The sequence below is a fragment of the Chiloscyllium punctatum genome, chromosome 26 (assembly GCF_047496795.1).
Source record: "Chiloscyllium punctatum isolate Juve2018m chromosome 26, sChiPun1.3, whole genome shotgun sequence".
Lineage (NCBI taxonomy): Eukaryota > Metazoa > Chordata > Chondrichthyes > Orectolobiformes > Hemiscylliidae > Chiloscyllium > Chiloscyllium punctatum.
This window is the reverse complement of record NC_092764.1, coordinates 13,197,453-13,224,536: the sequence shown is the minus strand read 5'-3', so window position 1 is coordinate 13,224,536 and position 27,084 is coordinate 13,197,453. Positions and strand designations below refer to the sequence as shown.

Sequence of the window (27,084 nt, the reverse complement as noted above, 5' to 3'; positions counted from 1 at the left end):
TTCCTCAAATTTGGAGACCAGAACTGTACACAGTACTCCAGGTGTGGTCTCACCAGGGCCCTGTACAGCTGCAGAAGCACCTGTTTGCTTCTATACTCAATTCCTCTTGTTATGAAGGCCAGCATGCTATTAGCCTTCTTCACGACCTGCTGTACCTGCATGCTTGCCTTCATTGACTGGTGGACAAGAACACCCAGATCTCTCTGAACAGCCCCTTTACCTAATTTGATACCATTGAGGTAGTAATCTGCCTTCCTGTTCTTGCCACCAAAGTGGATTACCAGACATTTATCCACATTAAACTGCATCTGCCATGCATCTGCCCACTCACCTAACTTGTCCAGGTCACCCTGTAATCTCCTAACATCCTCATCACATTTCACCCTGCCACCCAGCTTTGTATCATCAGCAAATTTGCTAATGTTATTGCTGATACCATCTTCTATATCATTTGCATATATTGTAAAAAGCTGCGGTCCCAGCACGGATCCCTGCGATACCTCACTGGTCACTGCCTGCCATTCCGAAATGGAGCCGTTAATCACTACCCTTTGTTTCCTATTAGCCAAACAATTCTCTATCCAATCTAGTACTTTCCCCCCAATACCATGCGCCCTAATTTTACTCACTAACCTCTTGTGTGGGACTTTATCAAAAGCTTTCTGAAAGTCCAGGTACACTACATCCACTGGATCTCCCTCGTCCATCTTCCGAGTTACATCCTCAAAAAATTCAAGAAGATTAGTCAAGCATGAATTCCCCTTCATAAATCCATGCTGACTCTGTCCTATCCTGTTACTACTATCCAGATGTGCCGTAATTTCATCCTTTATAATAGACTCCAGCATCTTTCCCACCACTGAGGTCAGACTAACTGGTCTATAATTTCCTGCTTTCTCCCGCCCACCCTTCTTAAAAAGTGGCACAACATTAGCCTTTGAGGACTTGGATGGTGGTGAGGGAGGAGGTATGGGCGCAGGTTTTGCAAATCTTGCGGTGGCAGGGGACGTTGCCTGGATGGGAGGGTGGGTTGTTGTGGGAGTGGACCTGACCAGGTAGTCACGGAGGGAACGGTCATTGTGAAAAGTGGAAATGGGTGCGGAGGGAAATATATCTCTGGTAGACAATATGAAGAACTTGCAAACTGTAGTCACTGCTGAAAGGGGGGAAAGTTGGCTACACTGTGCACAGCAAGATCCCACAAGGTGCCATCTATTAACAAATAGGTAATCTCCATTCCTGTCTTTGATTGAGGGATAAATATAGACCAGAACACTCAGTTTAACATCTCTGTTATCCTTTGAAGTAGGGCCATGTAGCCTTTAGCATTTGCCTCAGAGGACTGAATAGTGGGAGCCTCAATTCAGTATCTAATCTGAAAGATGACATTTCGAATTCTGTAACCTCAGTGATATCCTGGAAGGGGCAACTGAGATTTTGTTTTGAGCTCAGTCTTTCTGGAGTGAGGCTTGAACCTTCTGAGTCAGAAGAAAGAATGCTACCTGCTGAGGTAAAGTTGGCCCCTGAGATGCAGGACAAAGTCTTTGGATAAGTACTGATTAATAATAATATAGATGAAATAGTGTGGGCTAGTAGAATGTGAAATTTCTATTTATCACAATGGGAAAAGTTACCTTATTATTTCAATAGACACACAGTATTGAGTCCCACTTTCTAAACCAGCTGCACAATATTATAGTGTTTAATGAGGTATTTCTGCTGAAATTACCTGTTAGGAATTTGAATCTGGTAAGACCTGACATGAAAATCCCTTTTTGCACAGATAGTTTCCTATAATAGTAGAGTTTATTGGATGTGTTCCAAGATCTATAAACTGCGTTTCATTTCCGATTAGAATTTGGAACAGAACTGAAGGGAACTCCTGGCACAGAGTTACAAAGGGAAGTCCTCCTCCAAGTACTTTATTGTTCTGCTACATTATTCTGCTGCCCTCCAAAGGTCATGTTCAGGATTTCACTTGTTCTCCTGGTGGTGACATCTGCAGAAGGAATCACCACATCTGCTATGCCCAGTGAGCTCTCAGTGCGCTGCACCCTGCACCTATTACTGCCCTCCAGAGATGCACAGGCCCTGACTTGAGAGTGATTATGTTTCATTGATGGCTGTTTCACAAACAGTGAATCCTGGTTATGCTTCATTCACCATGGAAGCAATATGTTTGCACCGGTATATTTCTAAACTACAGTTGAAAATGATCCATGTGCAGGTTTGACTGAATGTCAACTATGCTAGTCCCGTATTACGAAGAACAAATATCAAAGCACTCAGGAGATGAACGAGTGAAGCCTAATGAGAATGATACCAGAACTGAGAGGATATAACTATCGGGAAAGGCTAGGGGTTATTTCCTGCAACAAGTAAAGGCAGAGTGGTTGTCAAATAGAATCATTAAAATAATGAATTATTTTTCATGTGGTAAAGTTGTCACCTGTGGGGTATTTCTGTCATGAAGGGTTTGTCTTATCAGGAAAGATTGAGCAGGTTGAATCCATGGGAATTGGATTTTAAGAGAAGATTAAGGAAACATACAACCTTCCAAGGATTGATGTTTAAGATGAAAGTGGAGAATTTCTTCCCTCAGAGGGTGGTCAGTCATGAGAATTCTCCAGAATGGACAGAGGTTTGGATAGAAAGCAGTAAAGGCTGGGTTGTTGAATATATTCAAGGTTGAATGAGATTGATTCTGTTTTGACAAAGGAGTTCAGGGGTTTATGGACTCATATTTCTTATTTAATCTAAAACCAGGCACCAAAAATTTAAGATACTCACTTACATATGTAACCAGGAATCTAAACTAAACTAGAGACCATTTAGAATGTGCCACTTATCTGCATGGAATTGAGATGTATTACACAGTTACATTTAAGAGGAGTTTAGAAAAGTATACAAGGGAGAAAAGAAGGGAAGGATTAGATAAAGAAATTTGGAAAAAGGTTCATGTCGTACAGTCCCTTGGACTATGGAGCTGTTATTGTGTTGCAGCTTCTATGTAAGTAGAAGACAAAGTCCCACAAACCAGCAATAAGAAAAGTCTTAGAAGCTGATGCATAAACTAATGAGAATGATACCAGAACTGAGAGGATATAACTATTCACTGATGCATAAACAGACAAACCACACATTTGTGTCTTTAACCAAAACTGGTTTTTCTGGATAAGACAATTATAAAAACTATGAGTAGGCAATTGAACCTCTTGAGCCTGCTCCACCATTTAATATAATTATGGCTGATCTCATCTCAGCTTTAACTCCATTTTCCTGCCCACTCTCCATTACCCTTCAACTCTTTACTAATTAAAAATCTGTCCACCTCCTCCTTGATTTTACTCAACATCCTAATATCCAATGCAACCTGGGGTAATGAATTTATGACACTTTGAGAGAAATAATTTCTCCTCAGCTCTGTTTTGAATCTGCTATCCCTTATCCTACAACTATAATCTCTTGCTGTAGATTATCCCACATCAGGAAACGTCCTTTCTATTTCTATTTTGTCAATCCCTTTTAGCATCTTATGTACCTCAATTACATCTCCCCTCATTCTTCTAAACTCCAGAGAGTATAGCTTAAACAGTTCAATCTGTCTTCATAAGACAAACCCCTCATCTCTTGAACCAATCCAGCGAATCTCCTCTGAATTGCCTCTAATGCAGTTACATCCCTGCTCAAGTAAGGGGACCAAAAGCAAACACAATACTCTAGATACGGTCTCACTAATGCCTCATACTTCTTTCAGCAATGCTCTCTACATTTAAGCTCTCTTCCTTCAGCAATAAATGACAAAATTCTATTTATCTGTCTTATTGCCAGCTGTAACTCCATTCTAGAGATGAGGGGCTTTTCTTATGAAGAGAGATAAGCTGTTTCAGCTGTACACTTGTGCGATTCGTGCACCAGATCCCTCTGCACCAAAGGGCTTCTGACGTTTTCTCTCCACTTAGTTAATAGTCTCAATAAAGAGTAGTGATGTCAAACTTGACTGACCAACAGATTCTCCCTCTCTTGCAGCTTGTCATAGACATGCTGGAAGGATTTGCAGGTTGTTAGAGATTTGCTTGGCCATGTTATGAGAGTGTACCTGCTGTGCCATCAAGTCCTGAAGTGGGGACTTCAACCAATAGCACCTAGCTCAAGGGGCAGTTCTACTGTCCACCTTATCACAGGACTTCCTCAGCAAGAGATAAATGTCCAATTAATCGACACCTTTTAAAATTCATAGGAATGTTGCAACACAGAAAGAAACTATTCAGCCCATTGTGCCAAGCCTTCGGCCCTTTCCACCATATCCTTGTACACCATTGCCATCCAAATAATCACTCAATGTTCTCTTGAATCTGACTCCCCTACATTTTTAGGCAGTGTGTTCTATACCCTAATGACTCACTGCGTGAAAAAGAATTCTTTCTCATCTCGCACGTGCTTCTTTGACAAATCACTTTGAATCTATGCCCTCTCGCTGTTATTCCTCTTACAAGCCTAAACACTTGAAGTGGTATGGGTTAGGGAGGATGAGAATTGGCCAGTATACTAGCAGGTGCCTGACAATGGTTCTATCCCTTCCTCTGAGCTAGAATCTCCAGGTTCAAATCCCACTGCTCTCAAAGTATATCAAGGTACATTTGATTGAAAACATTTTCCCGAAGAATTCTGTGCTTTTTTTTTCTGGAACATGACTTGCATTGTCTCCAATGCGCTATCAGAACCTTTGTTTCACCTCTTGTCTAAAAGATGACACTTCAACAATGCAGCACCCCATCACTACTGCCTTAAACTTTCAGCTGTTGCTTGCTTGATTTCTTCAGATTTCTTTTGGTTGAACCATGCCTTTCAAACGAGCAACCATCAGTGCCCATTCAGTGCTGATTGACAAAGCTGAGTTCAGACATCTCAGCAGTAACTCTGTGCTAATGCTAACAGCTCTGTCAACTTCTCCCACTCCACCCCACCCCTATATCTGATCCGGGTGGGGATACCTACTGAGATCAGGAGCTAATCCATACATATAGCAGGGTGCAAAACTATACCCTGCATTGTCCTAGGTGTAAGAGTGCTGCCAACAAAGTGTAATTTGAATTAACTTTGGGGGTGTTTCTAACATTGCTGCCAGTACATTTGATTTCAGGAGGCTCACTCAAGCATGATGCAGCAAAGCTGTTTCTCATTTCCACAGAATTACCATTGGACCATACGATTAAGCCTCAAAAGCTTTTGAAATGTCACAGTGGGATAATATTTAATCAAAAACAAAAACAGAATTGCTGGAGAAACTCAGCAGGTCTGGCAGCATCTGTGGAGAGAGGAACACATTTAATGTTTCAAGTCAAGTGGCCCTTCAGAACTTACTAGACTTTGGCCAGAGAGTCAGAGAGATGTATGGCATGGTAACAGACCCTTTGGTCCAAACCATCCATGCCTACCAGGTATCCTAAATTAATCTAGTTTCATTTACCAGTACTTGGTCCATATCCCTCCAAACCCTTCCTATTCATATATCCATCTAGATGCCTTTTAAATGTTGTAATTGTACCAGCCTCCACCTCTTCCTCCGGCAGCTCATTCCATACACATACCATCCTCTGTGTGACAAAGCTGACCTTGGGTCCCTTTTATATCTTTCCCTTCTCACCTTAAACCTATGCTCTCTATTTTAGAATTACAGGTGCTAAAGATCAGAAATGAAAACAGAAATTGCTGGAACAACTCAGCGGGTCTGGCAGCATCTGTGAAGCAAAAGCAGAGTTAACCTTTTGAATCCAGTGCGGTCTCCCTACGATAAGATTCCCCGACCCTGAGGAAAAGACTTTGATCCAGGATCCACACCCCTCTTAATCTTATAAACTTCTATAATGTCACCCCTCAGCCTCTGACGCTCTGTGGAAAATAGCCCCATTCTATTCAGCCTCTCCATATAGCTCAAACCCTCCAACCCTAACAATGTCCTTGTACATCTTTTCTGAACCTTTTTGTTTCACAACATCCTTTCTATAGCAGGGAGACTGCACTGGGTTCAAAAGGCTAACTCTGCTTTTGTTTCACAGATGCTGCCAGACCTGCTGAGTTCCTCCAGCAATTTGTGTTTTTGATTCAGATCTCCAGCACCTGCAATTCTTTCTCTCATTTTAAAATACCTGTTTGAGGTCTGTCAGTGGGATGAATGGTCACAGAAGCTGTTGAACAGCTGCCTTCTTGAACTGCAACTGTCCATGGATGGTAGGCCCAGCCACAGGTCAGAAGGGAGTTCCTGGATTTTGAAGCAATGGAAGTGAAGGAACAGCAATGTAGTTTCTAAGTCTGGAATGTACCCGAATAGAGTTTAAAAATCTCATGTGCTATTCAAAGTATGGCATGGAAATCTCCTGGCATCCTGCTCAATAGATTTACCACAACAGTGCAAAGAAACACTTGTATTTCATCACCTATAAACCTGAAAAAGCACATCATAGCCAGTTAAGTAGTTTTAATTTCATTTGGTTACTGTAGCTGTTCGGGGAACACAGTAGCCAACTTTGACAATCTGCCCTGGCAATGTTGGTTAAGGGATAAATGTAAGCCCAGTGTACTGGAGGGAGCTAAGAAATGTACAAGGGAATCAACCATTTGGCCCCTCAAGGCCACTGCAACATTTCTTAAGGTTGTGCCTGATCCAATTGTGACCTCAATTCCCTTTTCCCTGACATCCCTCTCAAGAACTCAACTCCCTTGTTAGCCAAATATCTAACTACCTCGACCTTAAAAAATATCCAATCACTGTCTCTGCTGCTTTCTGGACAAGAGAGCCCCAAAGACTCATGACCCTCTGAGAGTGAAAATCTTACCTCATCACCCTCTTCAATAGGATGTTCCTTATTTTTAAACTCCCTGCCTAATTCTAGACAATTCATAGAATCCCTATAATGTGGAAGCAGGCCATTTGGCCCATTGAGTCCACACTGATCCTCTGAAGAGCATCCGTCCCCCATACCCATCGCCCTACCCAATCCCAGTAACCCTGCATTTCCTATGGATAACCTACCTAGCCTGCACATCCTTGGGCACTATGGTCAATTTAGCATGGCCAATCCAGCTAACCTGCACAGATTATGAGGAAACTGGAGTACCTGGAGGAAACCCATGCAGAAAAAGGGAGAATGTGCAAACTCCACACAGATAGTCGTGCACGGGTAGAATCAAACCCAAGTCCCTAGCACTATGAGACAGCAGGACTAACTGCTGAGCCACCAAGCCACCCAATTACAAGGGGAAACTTCCTTATCATATCAAGTCCCTTCTGGATCTTTGTATATTTCAGTAAGGTCACTCCTATTCTTCTAAATTCCAATAAACAGAGGCCCATCTAGTTCAACTTTTCTTCATAACATACTCCCTCATCCCAGGAATTAGTCTAGTGAACCATCTGTGAATTGCTTCGATTGTGGTGGTGTCTTTCCAACAATAAGGAGACCTAAACACGGCACTCCAAACATGGTCTCATCAATGCGACAATCTCCTACTCTTCATAATAGGGCCCCACATCTAAGCAGGAAAGTGAGTTCTTGGTTTAATATCTCATCTGAATGGTAGTACAGTGGGCATGGATGGCATGTTTACAGTTCTGGAATGGGACATGACTTTGAATTCAATTTGAATTGAATGGTAATCACTAAACCCACAATAAGTGTCCATTTCTGTGGATGAACTTCCTTGAGGCTTTTTCTGTCCAATATGATGGATCATTATTTACATGTTAGTCCTCACGCTCTAGCACTTTTCCCTTTCGAACCCAATTGATGGCAGCCGTCTTTTGTCTCCAGTGTTCCAAGACATGTGGAAGGGGGATGAGGAAACGTGTCATCTACTGTAGAAGCACGAACCCTACGTCAAAGCCTCATGCCGTACCAGAGAGTCTGTGCAACCAGGAAGTGAAGCCAAAGAGTCAGGAGATGTGTGTGCTCCGGCGCTGCCCAAAGAATGACAGACTGCGTTGGATCACCTCACCGTGGACCAAGGTACTCAAAATCATTTAGACATAAGGAGAGAGGGCATGATTTTGTGGGCAGTAGACTCAAGGGTAGGAATTCATAAACTACTCAATAGATAGGTCGTTGAGTATCAAGGGGATCAAGGGTTATGGGTAGTAAGCGAGAGAATGGGGTTGACAAACCTATCAGCCATGATTGAATGGCAGAGCAGACTTGATAGGCTGAATGGCCTAATTTCTGCTCCTATTGTCTTATGGTCTTACTCAATTCAGTCCAGGTATTGCTGAAGGGAGGCAAATTGTGGGACGTTGCGTATCCAGCGATACAGTAACACTGGGATTTTGTGGTATCCAGCAACAGGCCATTCAGCCCAATGTTCCATATTGGCATTCTTTCACCATATTAACATTGGCTTTTATTCTTGTCTCCCTTCTGTACCTACCTAGCCTCCCCATACACAAATCTCTCCATGATTAATCAATCCTTGTGCAATCTTATATTGTCCTCTGCTTGAGGGGACAGAGTCAGAAGCCAAATGACATCAGGTTATAGTTCAACAGGTTTATTTGAAATCACAATGGGAACATGCAAACTCCACACAGACAGTCACACAAGGCTGGAATCGAACCCGGTTCCCTGACACTGTGAAAGCAGCAGTGCTAACCACTGAGCCACCATGCTGCCTCCATCAGTATTGAGCTGTTACTCTTTCCCATTCTCCTGAGACTCCTGTGGGTGGCTGGTGGCCATTAGAGTCAAAATGAAGAAAATGAGAAAGTGATGTAGAGAATGGGTGGAAAGTATGTGGGTTCTGGCCACCTCATGAGCAGTTTGCTCTTCCTGCCAGATAACAGACTGGAGATGAGCTCAGATTTGAGACAGAAGCAAGCTTTACCGTATCTGTGGAGTTTAGAAGAGTTAAAGGTGACTTTATTGAAATATATAAGATCCTGAGGGGATTTGACTAAATAGATTTGAAGAGGATATTTCCTTTTGTGTAAGAATCACAGAACTAGAGGGCATAGGTTTAGGGTGAGAGGGGAAAGATGTAAAAGAGACCTAAGGGGCAACTTTTTCACACAGAGGGTGGTATGTGTATGGAATGAGCTGCCAGAGGATGTGGTGGAGGCTGGTACCATTGCAACATTTAATAGGCATTTGGATGGTTATATGAATAGGAAGGATTTGAAGGGATATGGGCTGGGTGCTGGTAGGTGGGACTAGATTGGGTTGGGATATCTGGTCAACATGGACGGGTTGGACCGAAGGGTCTGTTTCCATGCTGTACATCTATGACTCTATGACTCTATGACACTAATCTCAAATCAGGTGCCAAAGGGTCACTCATTTAAGACAAAGATGAGGAAATCTTTTTTTCCACTGAGGCTTGAGAGTTTGGAATTCCTCTCTTCACAAGGCAATGGATGCAGAATCTTTAAATATTTTGAAACTGTGGTAGCTGGGTTCTCGATTACTGTGGGGATTATCGAGGCTATGTGAGAATGTAGAGTTGAGGTTAAAATCAGATTAGCCATGATCTTATTGAAGGGTGAGGTAGACTCAAAGGGCCAAGTGGCCTACTCTTGTTCCTTATTTACATGTTTGTACAGCATCATTCTCAGTATTCTTGACAACATCAAATGCATCGGGCTCCAACATGTCTGGACCCTTGATGTGATGCCCCATTTTCTTTATAAGATGTGAGTGCAATCATTGGCAATGAGGAGACACCATGACACTAGTGTGTTCTTTTCTCAATCAGGTCATGCACGGAGAGATTTTAAATTAAGAACCCTACACACAAAGGTGTGAGCGAACACATTATGTACCTTTGTAAAAACAAGCAGCAGGCTGGTAAGGGAATGTGGAAATTGAACACCAAGCTGTTGACCCCAGGAAACATTGAGGAGCTCAAGAGGGACTACGCAGGTTGGAGAACCGTGAAGCCCCTCCTTGAGTCCCCAGCGGACTGGTGGGAAACAATAAAAGGGAACATCAAGAGGTACTTCATCCTCAAAGGTGTTCAAGAGGCGAGAGAGAGGCGGGGAAAAACCGTCCCAGCTCCAGGAAAGTATGCAGAAACTGCTCCTGCTGTAGACGATGGGGGTGGATGTCACAGAGGATCTCCAGGAGGTGAAGGGCCAGCAAGCTTTGCTCTTTGCCTTTGAGGCCTCCAAGATAATCTTTCGGTCCAGGGACCGCTTGGTGGAGCAGGACGAGACGTGCTCACGTTTCTTTTTCCAGAAGGTGCACAAAGAGAGCTCCGTGCTCAGCAGCCTGAAGGAAGAAGATGGCTCGATAACGTCATCTCAGGCTGACATCATGAGGATCAGTAAATCCTTCTATACCGGTCTGTATGACTCGAAGCCGACCGACAGCACGGCCTCCCAGTCGTTCCTGTCCTCTATCACGGAGGTCTTAGACGACAGAACATGGGACAGGCCGGACCAGCTGCTATCTCTGGATGAGCTGACCAAGGCCCTCGGGTCCTTCGAAAAGAATAAAACTCCCAGAAGCGACAGTTTACCGGTCGAGCTCTATTCCACTCTGTGGGACTTGATTGGCCAGGACCTGCTGGAGGTGTATGTCAGTATGCTTCAGGCAGGTACCATGAGTGAATCCATGAGGAAAGGCATCATCACCCTCATCTACAAGCGGAAGGGGGAGAGGGAGGAACTCAGAAATTGGAGACCAATCTCACTATTGAATGCGGATTACAAAATTTTGTCAAAGGTAATCCGGGTCAGGTCTGCTCTGGGGTCGGTGATTCATCCTGACCAAATCTGTGCTGTACCGGGCTGGAAGATCGCTGAGAGACTTGCACTCCTCAGGGATACAATCGCCTACGTGCAGGACAGGGGGTTGGACACCTGCTTCATCAGCCTGGACCAGGAGAATGCCTTTGACAGGATATCACACATGTATATGAGAGATGTTCTCTCCAAAATGGGCTTTGGGGAGGGAATCTGCAATTGGATCATACTGCTCTACACCAACATTTGGTGGGAATCAGACAGCTTCCCAGTCAGATCTGGAGTCAGGCAGGGATGCTCCCTCTCACCTGCCTTGTTTGTGTGCTGCATAGAGCCATTTGCTGAGTCCATCAGGAGGGATGCGAGCCTGAGAGGGGTGACTATTCCTGGCAGTGGGGGCCTGCAGGTTAAGGCCTCCCTGTACATGGATGATGTCGCCATTTTCTGCTTGGATCAGCTGTCTGTGCACAGACTCTTGTGCATATGTGACCAGTTTTAATGGGCCTCGTGGGCCAAGGTAAACCGAGGCAAGAGTGAGGCTATGCTCTTCGGGGACTGGGCCGACCAATCCTCGATCCCCTTCACCGTCAGGACTGACTACCTGAAGGTGCTGGGTATTTGGTTTGGGGGGGCTGGGGCGTGCGGCAAGTCTTGGGGGGGAGAGTATCAAGAGGTGAGGCAGAAATTGGGCAGATGGAAGCTACGATTGCTCTCCATCGCGGGTAAAAACCTGGTCATCAGGTGTGAGGCACTGTCATTGCTATTATACGTGGCATATTCCCAGAACCTGTGCCGCTGCAGTCACCCGGGCCATCTTCCAATTTATATGGAGATCAAAGATGGACCGGGTCTGAAGGGATTCGATGTACAAAGCTCTGGGCAACGGGGGAAACAAAACCAAATGCCACCTTTGTGTGTGGCTGCATCAAGCACATGGTTCCCCGGTACGCAAACACCAAGTGTCACTATGTACTGAGGTTCTACCTGTCCCCGGTGTTACGAAGGATGAGCCTGGCCTCGCTGCCGCGGAGCGCTCCATGTAGTTGGACCGTTCCATATCACCTGTCGTTCGTAGGGAAATTTATGAAGAAAAACACCTTTGACCACAAGTCCATCAGGAAGTGGTCAGCATGTAGTGTCCTTGAGACCCTTCGGGAAAAGGAGAGGGCGGATCCTATCGAGCGGTTCCCTGAGCAGACTGTCAAAGCCATTTGGCAGAATGCCTCATCGCCAGAACTTTCCAACAAGCACCAAGACATGGCTTGGCTGGTGGTGAGAAGGGCTCTGCCTGTGAGATCCTTTATGCACGCCCGGACTCTCAGCTGGGCGGGGGTGACGAGACTGTCACACACCTCCTTCTGGAATATGCCTACGCAAAGGAAGTCTGGAGAGGAATGCAGTGGGGTTTGTTGCGGTTCGTACCGAGCAGTGCCGTGACGCGGGACTCCGTGCTCTACGGCCTGTTCCCCGAGACGTATACCGAGACGAACATCAACTGTGCCTGGAGGATCATCAACTCGGTGAAGGACGCTCTCTGGGTGGTCCGAAACCTGTTGATCTTCCAGCTGAAGGAGTTAACCCCGACTGAGTGTTGCAGACTGGCACATTCCAAGGTCCAGGACTACGTGTTGAGGGATGCGCTGAAGCTTGGGTCAGTTGTCGCCAAGGCATGGTGGAGAAAGACCACCGTGTAATGTCTGCCTGCCTAAGCACAGGGGGCCAACGCAGTAAGGGGGCTCTGCTGAAGCCTCAGCTCAATGTATGCATAGTAAACATACAGACCTGTATATATGAATGATTACTCGATCTCTGTATGCAAAGAAATGGAATGTTTACGTATGTATGGCATGACCAATTGTACAGATCATCAAAATATTTTTATGAATAAAGTATATTTTTGAAATAAAAATAAAGTATCTTTGTGAAAACTGAGTCAGATTGTTTCTCAAATATAAAGTGTTGTGCTCTGACATGGTGTGTGTTTTGCTTTGTGTACAGTGCTCGGTATCCTGCGGTCTCGGCCTACAGAAACGGGAGCTAAGATGCAGCGAGAAAATCCTGTCAGGAAAACACATCGAGTTTCCCCAAAGACGATGTCGTCACTTGCCCAAAGCAAATGTCGAGCTCGAACGGGTATGTAACCTCGGAGACTGCCCAAAACGCTCCTTGGATCAAATACCCAACCATGCTGGATCAGCTTGGTATGCATCACCATGGCAACAGGTAGGCTAACTGAAGCTCTATTATTGGATGTAGTATGTAGCATTGAAGTGTTCTTTTCATTAATGGGAGTTTTTGGAAGGAACATTTTCTTCACAGAATTGACTTGTCCCAAATCTCCATTACCTTTTGGTGTGGACTTGTCAACTCCTGAAGATTGTTGATTATTTTGCATCATTGGTGAAGCTCTTGTGAAAAAAGGACTTGGACTCATACCTGTTCCTCCTCCTCTTCTGTCCCTAGCAATTGTGGACCTGATGAAAATTGGCAACTTCACCTACCCTAGACCAACAGGCCAGCTGGTGGATGTGGTCTGTTAGTGCTTTCCAGGAGAAGGTGAAGATGTCAAAAGGCAAACTTTTCCCAGCTGTTGTACAGAAAAAGCCCGAACCCAAACAGAATGCCACAACACAACACGAACAACATTGTGTAGGGCCTCACTAATTAGCATGGATAAGGATTGGTTAGCTAGCAGGAGGCAAAGAGGAGGGAAGATAGGGTTGTTTTCAGGTTGGCAAGCACAATAATGATTATGATTTTAAAAATACCACTTTTGCTGCAAAGTGCATTAGGACATCCTGAAAGGAGCTAAATAAATGCAAAGGCGTAATTTTGTTTTCATGGCTTCCAGTGTGGTCCTATTAACTGAAGACATTTCTCGTTCTCCTAGTGTACGGTAACATGCGGGGGAGGAGTCCAGATGCGTACGGTGCATTGCCTGTGGCAGGGGCGGCCTGCAGTGGGATGTTTAGCACATCAGAAGCCAGCAGTTTCAAGAGCTTGTAACACCAGCTTCTGTCCATCTCCCAGGAAAGGTATGGTTCTTCATTGTCCACCTGCCTGTCAGATGCTTCAATATTAGCTCTGCTTCACTCTGTTGTCTCCCCAACATATGTGTACTGTTCAGTTTTCCCCTCACCTAACATTAGTCAGATGTTTAAATTGATCACCTCACTCTAAAATCATGTTTCTGCGGGTATTCTCATTTGCTTCTGCTGATAGCTCATTCTTTCACTGAATTCCCGTCTGATGCTGACCTAAAAGATCACTTCTTGGACTTTGCTGAATTGATAAACTTGGGTTATGGTTAGAGTTTGTCATAACCTCTAATCCTGACCCACCCAGGGCTCAAAACGTAGGAGCTATCTTAACAGGTTCTCTGCACCAGCAGGCTCAGGGCAGCAATTGCATGATCACACCACCATTTCATAGTTTCCTCTAATCCACATGCCGTTCTGTTTTGCAACTATATCCTTCATTGATGCTAGTCAGAAATGTAGGACTCCCACCATCTGCAAGGCTCAAGTCAGGATTGTGATGGCTATATCCTCCATTAACCTGGATGGGTGCAGCTCCAAAAGCACTCAGGAACCTTGACACCAGCAAGGACAAAGTAGCCTGCTTGATAAGCGTCACATCCACAAACATTCACTCTCTCCAGTGGCAGTACTGTGTACCATCTACAAGAAACACTGCAATAACTCACCAAGGCTTCACCAACAGCACCTTCCAAAGCTCCCACTGCCATCATCTAGAAGAGCAAGAGCAGCAGATACCTGGAATCACTACCATTTGCAAGTTCCCCGACAGATCATTGGAAACATATTGCTATTCCTTCACTGTCACTCGGTCAAATTTCTTGGAATACCCTCCCTAACCACACTGTGAACATAGAACAGTATAGCTCAGTACAGGCCCTTCGGCCCTTGATGTTGTGCTGGCCTTTTATCCTATTCTAAGATCAGACTAACCTACATATCATTCATTGTATTAACTTCCATGTGCCTATCCAAGAGTCGCTTAAATGTCCCTAATGTATTCTGACTCTCCTACCACCCCTGGCAGTGCATTCCACACACCCAACACTCTCTGGGTGAAGAACCTACCTCTAACATCTCCCCTAAATCTTCCTCCAATTACCTTAAAATGATGCCCCCTTATGATAGCCATTTCCACCATGGGAAAAGTCTCTGGCTATCCACTCCATCTATGCCTCTCAACATCTTGTACACCTCTTTCAAGTTACCTCTCATTCTTCTTTGCTCCAATGAAAAAAGCCTTAGCTCCCATTACCTTTCTTCTTCAGACATACCGTCCAGTCCCACAGCATCCTCGTGCATCTCCTCCACATCCTCTCTAAAGCTTCCACATCTTTCCTATAATGATGAACCAGAACTAGACACAATACCCCAAGTGTGGTCTAACCAGGGTTCTATAGAGCTGCAGCATTACCTCGCAGCTCTTAAACTCAATCCCCTTGCTAACAAAAGCCAAAATACCATACGCTTTCTTAACAACCCTATCAATTTAAGTGGCAAGTTTAAGAGCTGCGAGGTAATGCTGCAGCTCCATAGTCAAGTATTCTGCATTCAAATTTGACCTTTCAAAGGGAATCATTTCACATTTTTCCAGGTTGAACTCCATCTGCCAGTTATCAGTGTAGTTCTGCATCCTGTCGGTGTCTTGTGGCAATCTGCAACAGCCCTCCACACTATCCACAACTCCACCAACCTTTGTGTCATCGGCAAACTTACTAACCCACCCTTCCACTTCATCATCCAAGTCATTTATAAAAATCACAAAGAGCAGAGCTCCCAGAACCAATCCCTGCGGAACACCATTGGTCACCAAGCTCCAGGCTGAAAACTTTCCATCTCCCACCATCCTTTGTCTTCTATGGGCAGCCAATTCAGTATTCTGACAGACAGGGATTCCAGTATCCCATGTCTCCTTACTTTCAGAATGAGCCTACCATGGGGAACTTTATCAAACTGTGGCTACATCCTCTGTACTGTAGTAACTGAAGAAGACTGCTCACCACCACGACCACTTTGTCAGGGACAGTTAAGGAGAGGCACCAAGTACTTGCCCAGTATTTGACACTCGCATCCCTTGAATGAATTTTAAGAAAGACATGGGTGAGGTGCAGTTGCTGCATCTGTGAAACTGGGTCTTGCAACAAATGGTTGGAGATGCCAGTGTTGGACTGGGATGGACAAATTTAAAAATCACACACCAGGTTATAGTCCAATGGGTTTACAGAAAAGCCTCTGAAGTACACAGGCAGGGAGTATTTCGCTCAGTTAATCGAATTCTGGATAATCGAATGCTGAATAATATAGTTTAGCCAAGCACCAGGACCTTGTGATCTTGCCAGATAATCTAATATTCAGATAATCGAATGGCGGATAATCGAGGTTCCTCTGTATTTGCAAGTACTAGCTTTCGGAGCACTGCTCCTTCATCAGGTGGCTAGTGTGCGAGGATCATAGGACACAGAATTTATCGTAAAAATAAATTATGTCCTCTGATCCTGTCCCACTAGCTACCTGATGAAGAAGCAGCGCTGTGAAAGCTACTGCTTCCAAATAAACCTGTTGGACTATAACCTGGCGTTGTGTGATTGTTAACAAATAGTTGGCATTTTTTCAGTGTGTAGGAAATAGGTCAAAACATTTCATGCTTTTAAAGATGTAAGCTACCTTCTTCCCATGTTTATATTTTCTTATCTATTCTCTTCAAAGATCTCAACTGTGTTGACTTCTTCAGCTGGTGTCACCTGGTCCCGCAACATGGTGTCTGCGGTCACAAGTTCTATGGCAAGCAGTGCTGCAAATCCTGCAGCAAAACCACTCGATAGCATTCGCTGGAGAAGTCGCCACCCTCTGATTTCTGCCTTCACCCTTAACCGCATTCCCTCCCCTCCCCCTTCCCTTGACCTCTTCCCCACCCACCCCCCACATGACAACATTATTTATTAGTCCCAGTCAAGACATGCCGATCCACATGCATTGATCAGGACCAGCAAATGGACAGACTCTGGTCTCCTTGATGGAGGGGGGTTTGGCGGCTAGTCTGGGCGGTGGACTTGATGGGCCAAGTGTCGGCCCCTCCCAGACTGGGTGCACATGTGGCTTGAAGGACTCATGCTACAGAGAGGGCTGGATTATCAACTGGTGCTACACAGACTTTGAAATATTGCAGTGTTCACCGTCCAAATCGACTTCACTTGGTGGGAGTTTCTTTTTCACATTTTAATTTGAGGACCCAGCTGGATAAATTGAATCATCTTCAGAGCTGAGAATCAGGTGATTACCTGGGATATAAAAATATATTTTATATATATATATAAATATAAATATTAAAAATGTGCATTACCTTTTTAAACAGAAGTATTTAGAATTTTTTTTCTTTCTGGACTGCCGTTGTATGTGTATATAAAACAGATCATAAAGCAAGAGCCAGTGGACTGGAGAAGTTTTATGACAAAGAGCTACAAGACAATGCACTTACCGATGGAAGGAGTGTGACTGTTTTCATTGTCATAACGACGGTAATATTAACCCTTCATGGTGCTAACTTCCAGCAGGAATCTCAGCTGGCCAGTCAAACTGTTACAAAGCAGCATTACAAACCTTGCTCACCTACAATATTAGAGCAGCCTCATATTGCAAGTATCTGTTTGTTAAGATGGGCAGAATGCACATATAAGATTATAACGGTTGAGGGTAATGCAAGGGGAAAAGAGACTAATTAAATAACCGAAGGGTGCAAGTGCAATTCTGCCGATTTTCAATTCATGTTTACAATGTCATTGTTGCGTTTGTTTATAGAATTGGAAAGCACAGATGGAGGCCACTCAACCCATCGTATCTGTGCTGGATCGGTGATCTCACACCCTATTCTGTCAGTTCAGGTACAATGACAAAGTGCTTGGAGATTGTGCACTTAACATCTCTCAGACACCAAACCTCAAGTGGAAATTTAAACGATGCACGATTGAGCCCAAAGCATACCCAGTTGCTCTCATATGGTTTGAGATTTCTCGTCCACTTTGCTTTGCAATTTAGATTGATGTGAGGCATCCCTGATTAACTTAGCAAGGGCTCAGGACTTCAGCTAGTCCTGGGGCACCTGGCATGTTCCACAGAGAGGAACTTGGAAAAGACTCTTGACATCATTCAAAACAATAGCAAGTGACTTTTGCTGGTTTTCCCAACACAGGGTGACTCCAAATTCGTTCACACACAATCATTCAACAAAAGGTCATCTATATTACAACATTGAAAGACATCTGATTGGGCATATGAATGGGAATGGTTTAGAGGGATATAAGCCAAATGCTGTCAAAATGGGACTAGGTTAATTTAGGATATATGGTCGGCATGGGTGAGTTGGATCGAAGGGGCTGTTTCCAAGTTGTACATCTCCATGACTCCATTCTTTTCTCACTCTTAAAGCACTCTCTATGATTGCCAGGATTCAAATGAGATTGCCTGCCTTAGCAGATGGGATTGAGATTGACAATAAATGTTGGCCCAACCAGCGATGTCCTTCTCTCAAGAATGCACATCAAAAAAAACTCTGCTCTCGTCCCTGATTGGTGGCACAGAATGTATAGCCTCCAAATGCATGAGAGTCTCACAGCTAACTGAAAATTAAAGACCCTTTAGCACCCAAATTAACATCCACCTTTTCTCTCATCTCTATTTTGATCACAAAAAAAGGTTCAAAGAAATATTGAACATCTTCTATGTTGCAATCATGTTCCTCAAAGCTGTCTCGTAAGTTAATTATTAATGAGTGGCCATGTTGGATTAACATTGGTAACCACTGGATTAATCCTATGAGCTTGAGTCTAAACATCAAGGAGATGACTTTATTCTTGTTGAGTTGGTCAGGGAATGGGTACAATTTCCTGCTCTCTTGTTCATTTCAGTTTTTTTTCAATCAAATTGTCTACAGAAAGAATACCATCTCCTTGAGCCATCAGTCAGTGACAAATTTTGACACGCAATAGCAGAGCATTTGAAACATTATGAGGTCATAAAAGGTGATAGTGAATACCATTTCTCCTTTTCCTAGTTACCACTTTTCCATTGGAATTTCCAACAGGGAACTGAAATCAGGAATGGTGCACCAGCCTCCTCCTAACCCCGAGTACCATGGCCCACTGTTGTTCCTTTCCCCTCATGCCTTGGTAGCTTTCAGTTAAATGTATTTATCCTACCTGCCTCAGCGATTCCATTCTCACCACTCTCTGGGTGAAAGCATTTTTCCTGTATTCTCTACTGAATTGATTGCTTATCACCTTATCATCCCGCCTTCATGGAAGCATTTTCTCAACATCCACTTTGTCAAACAGTTACATCGTTTTAAAAGCCTCAATTCAATTACCAACCACTACCACCACCACCCCACCCACCGCTACCCAATTAGCCCCCACCAGTCTTCTCCCCTCCACCACTACCCAGTTAGCCCCCACCAGTCTTCTCCCCTCCATCGCTACCCAGTTAGCCCCCACCAGTCTTCTCCCCTCCATCGCTACCCAGTTAACCCCCACCAGTGTTCTACACCCCCACCGCTACCCAGTTAGCCCCCACCAGTCTTCTCCCCTCCACCGCTACCCAGTTAGCCCCCACCAGTGTTCTACACCCCCACCGCTACCCAATTAGCCTCCACCAGTCTTCTCCCCTCCACCATTAACCAGTTAGCCTTCACCAGTCTTCTCACCCCCACCGCTACCCAATTAGCCCCCACCAGTCTTCTACAACCCCACCGTGACCCAATTAGCCCCCACCAGTGTTCTACACACCCACCACTACCCAATTAGCTCACACCAGTCTTCTCCCCTCCACCACTACCCAGTTAACCCCCACCGCTACCCAATTAACCTCCACCAGTCTTCTCCCCTCCACCACTAACCAGTTAGTCCCCACCAGTCTTCTCACCCCCATCGTTACCCAGTTAGCCCCCACCAGTCTTCTCCCCCTATCGCTACCCAATTAGCCCCAACCAGTCTTCTCTCCTCTAGAGCTCAGGCTTATTCACTGTGCTTCCTCTGAGAGTGACTGCTGTTCCATTCAGATATATTTGAAGCACACAGCCAGGGGTTCGAATGCAACCCACAATGGATAAGGAGAGACTGTTACGACTCATCATCCTCTGAACAAGAGTCACACCAGACTCAACACATTAACTCTGTTCCTCTCTCCACAGATGCTGCCAGATCTGCTGAGTTTCCCGACCACCTTCCCATTTTGTTTCAGATCTCCAGCATCCACAATATTTTGCTTTTAACTGGTCTGGATCCAAGTGTGTTTTTTTTTAAGAAAAAAAGCAACATTAGACACAAATGCTTCAATTCCATTTACACTCTTGCTAAACATGTTGGAGTTTAAAGTAGGATGAGATTTGTATTGTACTAAATCTGGACAGGATCAATATTTTTGGCACTGGGGGCAGTGAGGCTGTTATTTTTAATCTCACCAAGGTTAAAATTAAGCATTGGATTGAAACCAGTTCAGTTTACTTCTGCTTGTCATTCATCTGACAGTAATTTATGTATTTTATATCTGATTGTCTGGTTACAAGGTTAAAAATTGCCTTTTTAAACAAAATAATTTGTTTATTGTTACCCCTTGTACATTTTTTTTAATTTATTAATAAATTCATGTAGTGGATTTCGCAATGTTTAAGCCAAGCAGGAACACAAAATTATTGTATTGATTGCAATATGTTGCTAAAAGGAAGTTTTTAGTTTGCTTATGTGCATTAATACTGTAAGTATTATTTAATTTTTGTAAATGTTCTTTTGTAATAAAAATGCATTCACAGATTAACTTGTCTGCAGGATTGTTTTTATAACCCATTGAAATGAGAGAAAGTAACCTGTTTGAGCAGAGTGGGGTGAGCTTTACTTATAACCTGGCTGACCGGGGAGTGTTCAAACCATATCCTGAGAGAGAGATGAGTAATTGGGGTACTGAATAGGGAATGGCTTCACCAGTTGGGAAAACCTAAATTAATTGACCTGTTAAGATTGACCCATAGTTTCTCCTGCATTCTCTCATTTTTCTTACATGACTCCCAATATTCTCCATCGTTCTGTCTGCCTCAAATGTTATTGTTTCCTATTGGCATTCATCTTGATTCATCAGAAGTTTCAGATAGAAGGATGTGGATTGCTAGCATACATTCTAGGTGACTTGGACAACATTGTCCACACCATGCCCTTCAATGATCCTTCTTCTCTCATGGCACCAAGATCTCCACCTCCTCTCCTGTCTCCCCCATCATTCTGCGCTGTTGGACTTTGACTGCCTGTTTTTGACATATGTCAGAGATGAACCAGACTCTTCGATGATTGAAGATCAAAGCTCTTGCCCAAAAATCCCCTGCTCCCTTTCCGATGGGTCTCTGTTCCCAAGCTAAACCAGAATATGCAAGACCTTGGCTGTAGACTTCCTCAGGACTCATTCCATTTCATTCTGCTGAAACTGGCATCCTGTTTATTTGGAGATGAGATTTCTACCCTGGTTATAGTGAGCATGGTTGAGCACAACAGCACACTACAGAAACTATTGGCAGTGCGGTTGAATCAGAGCTAAGTTTCTCACCTGATCAGAGTCTGATCCTGGCTCTGCCTCCTCTTTAAAAACCTTCTTTGCATTCTCCTTGCTTCTGACCTCCATTTCTTCAGAACCTTACTCGTTAACCTACAAATCCCCACTCTTTGCAAATTCCAAATCGTAGAAACCCCACGGTGTGGAAGCAGGCCATTCAGCCCATCAAGTCCACACCGCATCTCTGAAGAGCATCCCACCCAGACCCATCCTTCTATCCCTGCAACAGTGAATTTCCCATGGCTAACTAACTAAGCCTGATCATCCCTGACCTTTTGGCAACTTAACCAATCCAGCCAACGTGCACATCTTTGACTGTGGGAGGAAACCCACACAGTCACAAGGAAAATGTGCAAACTCTGCACAGCCCAGTGTGGGAATCAAACCCTGATCTCTGGTGCTGTGAGGAAGCAGTGCTAACCACTGAGCCACCATGCTGTGCACATTGCAGTCTGCGTGTGTGAGCTTTTCCTGGCACACCCTGTTCTCACTGATCTGCACTGGCTCCCTGTCCTTCAACCCAACACAATGCCCATGTGGAAGATGATGGTGGCCAAATGGTAACGTCACCACCGAGAGTTAGATTTCTGACAGCTGCAGGGGTTTAAGTTCAAGCGATGCGATGTGGAATTGACAGCTTGTTTCAGTGAAGGTGACTATTGTTAAAAGTCCATCTCCATCTCTCTCACCCCTTTGATTGTCTGCATTGCCCTTGAAGGGCTTTTCATGTCAGATAAACAATTGGGCAACATGGGTGATATACTGAATAGTGGTCAATGGATGAAACAAAATACCACAGGTGATAGGAAAAAAAAGTGTTGTGCCAGGGCACTTCTGGATGTAAAATAAAAGAATAAAATGTGATTAATCAAAAATGCAGGTGAGCTAAATGGTGCTGGATAACAGATGGAAAAGTAACGTGGTTGATTTGGTGGTGAGGAAAACGCTATTTCAGTTCAAGACCCACCTGCTGCAGGTGTGTATTTCTGAACAGGTTGTTTCGAAAATATTAAAAATCCATTTAATGTGCTTTACGGAGGAAAACTCACTGTGCTTCATGTGACTCCAGACTTGCAGCATTGTGATTGACTTTTAACTGTCCTCTGAACTTGTACCCACATTTCTACAGTAATTAAGGCTGGAAGACAAATGTCGGCCGAGTCAGAGTTGTCCACATCCCATCCAAACAAAAGGTTAACATCTTCATTGTCACCTGGAGCTCAGTCTTTTGCTTCATCACACTTTAACTATCGACTGTAGCCTTACACTGGTTCTTTGATACCTATCATCTGATACTTATCATCTTAAGTAACATGCAAATTGGTATAGAGATTACTGGAGGAACTGTAATAGATGGCTAGTGTAGCTCAGTGGTGGCAACTTTGCTTTTAAATTAGAAGATTGAGAGGTTATTCGAGGGACTCGGGCCACGTAATCCAGGGCAGTGCTGAAAGGATGCTGCACTGTCGGAGATGTGGCATTTTCTTTTTACATTAATTTCAAAACTGAGCCCTCGCTTACCCTTTTGATGGATGCGAAGTGGCTCCAGAGCAATGGTCTGAGGATTGCACTGAGTTGTCTTCCAGTGTTCCAGCCAGCATTTACCCCTCCACTGATCGCACAAAACTGCTCTTTTAGTGCCTTCATTTCACAGCTCCTTATGGGGTCTTGCTGTGCATTTCATTGCCTGCCATATTTCTGTGCAACTGTGACCACTCCTCATGTGTACCTCATTTGATGCAAAGCACCAGCAAAAGACCAGTGGGACTCTTGAAGCTTCCAGGCACATGCAACAAGGACCACTCCTCGGTCTCCCTTGAAATTCTGATTCAGGGAACCCATTCCCAGTTTCTGGCTTGTCCCTTTAGGTCCAACTTCATGCCTGGCAACTTTAGATTTAAGCATCAGTAATTCCTGTTACTGGAGGTATTTAATTCAACCTGCTCGATTTGCTCTTTGGCAGTTAAGGGGTTAATGATGATCTGTATTGGAGGAAAGCATCATTAATAGGATAATGTACCTTTGATAAGATAATGCTACATCTCTTTCGAAAACCTTTGATGACGTTGGCGCAAGGGGACAACTTCACTGCACATGCGAGCTGACACTGTGTGAGAAAAGATTGTGTGTTGACCTCCTTTTGACAAAATGAGTGTATTAAGATGCATTCCAATGTCTGTAGTTCCAGACAATTCTTGCCTGGGCAGAATAAATCTGTCAAAACCTTGTTCAAAAAAAAAATTGGGTGAGATTTTACTCATGACGTGTACGGAATATAAATTTGTGGCTGCTTCAAATGCACTTCAACATCCAGCAATTGGCAAAGGACATTTTATTTTGATGCCACAGATTTGGATAACCGGTACATTAGTTATAACAGAAGGGCTTTTAGAAATAGTTTGTGTAGTAATGAAAATAACATTGATCAAAGTTACTTACCAAAGCTAACAACCAACTTAAGATTCAAAAAGTGTGGTGTTGGAGAAGCATTCCTGATGAAGGGGTTATGCCTAAAATGTCAACTCTCCTGCTCCTTGGATGCTGCCTGACTTGCTGTGTTTTTGCAGCACCACATTTTTTGATTAGATCCGATTCCCGACAGTGTGGAAACAAGCCCTTTGGCCCAACCAGTCCACACCAACCCTCCAAAGAGTAACCCACCCAGACCTATTTCCCCTCTGACTAGTGCACTATGAGCAATTTAGCATGACCAATCCTTTCTGGCACTTGGCTTGGCAGCCAGTGTCATAGACGTACAGCATGGATAACAGACCCTTCAGTCCAACCCGTCCATGCCGATCAGATATCCCAACTCAATCTAGTCCCACCTGCCAGCACCCGGCCCATATCCCTCCAAACTCTTCCTATTCATATACGCATCCAAATGTCTCTTAAATGTTACAATTGTACCAGTCTCCACCACATCCTCTGGCAGCTCATTCCATATACATACCACCCTCTGCGTGAAAAAGTTGCCCCTTAGGTCTCTTTTATATCTTTCCCCTCTCACCCTAAACCTATGCCCTCTAGTTCTGGACCCCCCCCCCCCCCCCCCCCCCCGCCAACGCAAGGAAAAGACTTTGTCTATTTATCCTATCCATGTCCCATATGATTTTATAAACCTCTAAAAGGTCACCCCTCAGCCTCCGACGCTCCAGGGAAAACAGCCCCAGACTATTCAACCTCTCCCTATACTTCAAATCCTCCAATCCTGGCAACATCTTTGTAAATCTTTTCTGAACCCTTTCAAGTTTCACAACATCTTTCCGATAGGAAGGACACCAGAATTGCGCGCAATATTCCAACAGTGGCCTCACCAATGTCCTGTACAGCCACAACATGACCTCCCAACTCCTGTACTCAATACACTGATCATAGGTGGGCACTAAAATAGAGCGCCCTCCCACCCCATTGATACAACTAAAAAAAATGATTCAACTGAGACTGTTCAAAGCCCACTTCAAATCAATATGACCCTGGCCAGGATGTAATATGTCAGTTGAGGGTGATCAGGCTGTTTTCATAAAATGATTTGGAGGAAGGTGTTTTGAAGAATGCGCTTTATGCATCACCCTGGGAAGATAGCTTCAAACGTGGGTCAGAAGTCTCACTATCACTTTGTTAATGCCATTTACAGTACAACAGGACTGAAAGGGATATTGTGACTAGATGGTTTCTGCCTGATTTTAGATCGAGGGTTGAGCTACCAACATCTTCCTCAGCTCTCCGCTGGTTAAATGCAGCTTCACATCCACCTGATCATTAGTGCAGGCTTCTGGGTTGTTGGTTGAACAACACAATGGCTACCATGCCCTCACAAAATGGCAGCTGTGTCTGGATCGACAAAGCACCATCTGAAAAGCAGAATCCATAGGAAGGTTCCAACACAATGGGACACTTACCTGAAAAGGAAAGGTTCGATGTGCAATGGGGAAAGAGGGAGTTATCGGGACTATTGGAATTAGAATGCTGGCAGTCATGAGGCAGTAAATGCACACTTTTTGTGTCAAATGATTTGAAATATTAACTATAGAACCATAGCATCTCTACAGTGGGAAACAGGCTGTTCAATCCATCGAGTCCACACTGACCCTATGAAGAGCATCCCACCCAGACCCACCCACCTAGCCTATCTCTGTCACCCTGCATTTCCCATGCCTAATTTACATAGGCTGCACACCCCTGGACTCTATGGGCAACTTAGCATGGCCAATCCACCCTACCCTGGGCATCTTTAATTGTAAAGTTCCTACAATGTACTATGCCCTCTCTGAACCATTACTACAGAGATGTCTTAAACTGTGCCTTTCCTCTGAATTTGAAACTATTGAAGATCTCTGCTACCAACTGCTGATTCTGAACAGTGTGCAGTGCAAAATGTGTTAGAATAGACGTTTGAGATGGAGAAAACGGATTATCAACCAGTACAGTCCCAGCCATACACCGCAATCCTGACAATGAACATGATTAGACTTGTTTCAGCAACTCCACTTAGGCAGCAGCTGGACAAAACAAAGTGAGCCTGATAAACACTACAATTTACCATTGGCATCTTACTTACACCAGGTGTCTAACCTGTGATCGGAGCTACAGCTCACTGAAACCCATATTATAGAATAACTTCTGACCAAAAGGCACAGGGTGAACTTTACAAAGATTCTGTGTCACCAGCAGAGCCCCACACATGCCGCTGGCACAGATGAGACCAGAGTCAGCATGTTACCCCATGATTTTGGCTGCAGTAAAAAGAGAATGCTTCTCTGCTACCCATATACTGAACCATGCCAAAGGACATAAGGGGGCAATGTTTTTACACAGAGAGTAGTTTGTGTGTGGAATTGTCAGAGGAAATGGTGGATGCAGGTACATTACACTGTTTAAGAGATATTTGGATAAATACATGAATAGAAAAGGCTTGGAGGTATATGGACCAAATGCAGGCAGATGGGCCTAGTTTAGTTTGGGAATACGATCAATTGGACTGTTTGGATGAAGGGTTTATTTCCACGCCGTATGACTCCATGACTATGGCTCCATGACCCTTATCATCACAGTGCTCCTCAATGGCTTCACTACATTGCTTCCCTGTCCAACACATCCACAAATTTAACAATGTCATCGTATTCAAATCTCTTCTTAATCTTGGGGATTATCAGATCAACCATGTTCTCATTGAATAGCAGAGCAGATCGATGGGCTGAATTGCCTGCTTCTACTCCCTTATCTTCTGGCATTATGACCTTCCTGCTTCATGACCCCTGCCCCATTCATTGAGGGATCAGTATCAGCCAGGGAGAATTCTCCAGTTTTTCTTTGCAAAATGCTAAGAAATTGCTTGTCATCCATTTGAGAGGGCAGGCATGGCCTCCATTTAAAGTTTAAATAGAAAGACATTAAACAAAAATAAAACTTTTGTCTTTAATTTTTTTTTGTTTTCATTGAGACGCACTCATTCAGTTTGAGTCATCATCCTTCTCAAAAGGTAACGCTGGATGCAATCACATCCGAAGAGCAACAGAAAGCTTACTCCATAATTGTGTGTGTGTGTGTGTGTGTATGTGTGTGAGAGAGTGTGTGTGAGAGGGAGAGTATGGAGTGTGTGCAAGAGAGAGAGTATGTGTGTGTGTGAGAGAGAATGTGTATGTGTGAGAGAGAGTGTATGTGTGAAAGAGAGAGAATGTGTGCGTGTGAGAATGCGTGTGTGTGAGGGAGAGTATGAAGTATGTG

General features: G+C 44.2%; 1 protein-coding gene across 5 annotated transcripts in view; it reads left to right on the top strand.

The window, feature by feature from the left end:
- The window catches only part of adamts18 (ADAM metallopeptidase with thrombospondin type 1 motif, 18), a 282,233-nt gene extending 261,755 nt beyond the window's left edge, over positions 1-20,478 (top strand). For 4 of the 5 annotated variants that reach the window (XM_072595845.1, XM_072595849.1, XM_072595846.1 and 1 more), the window contains 4 exons: positions 7,812-8,006; positions 12,731-12,955; positions 13,623-13,767; positions 16,477-20,478. In XM_072595845.1, coding sequence (XP_072451946.1) covers positions 7,812-8,006; positions 12,731-12,955; positions 13,623-13,767; positions 16,477-16,592 — 681 coding nt within the window. In that variant the 3' untranslated portion in view covers positions 16,593-20,478. The remainder of the gene's footprint in view (positions 1-7,811; positions 8,007-12,730; positions 12,956-13,622; positions 13,768-16,476) is intronic. The other variant, XR_011964232.1, reaches the window with a different exon arrangement.
- The last annotated feature ends 6,606 nt before the right edge of the window (positions 20,479-27,084 follow it).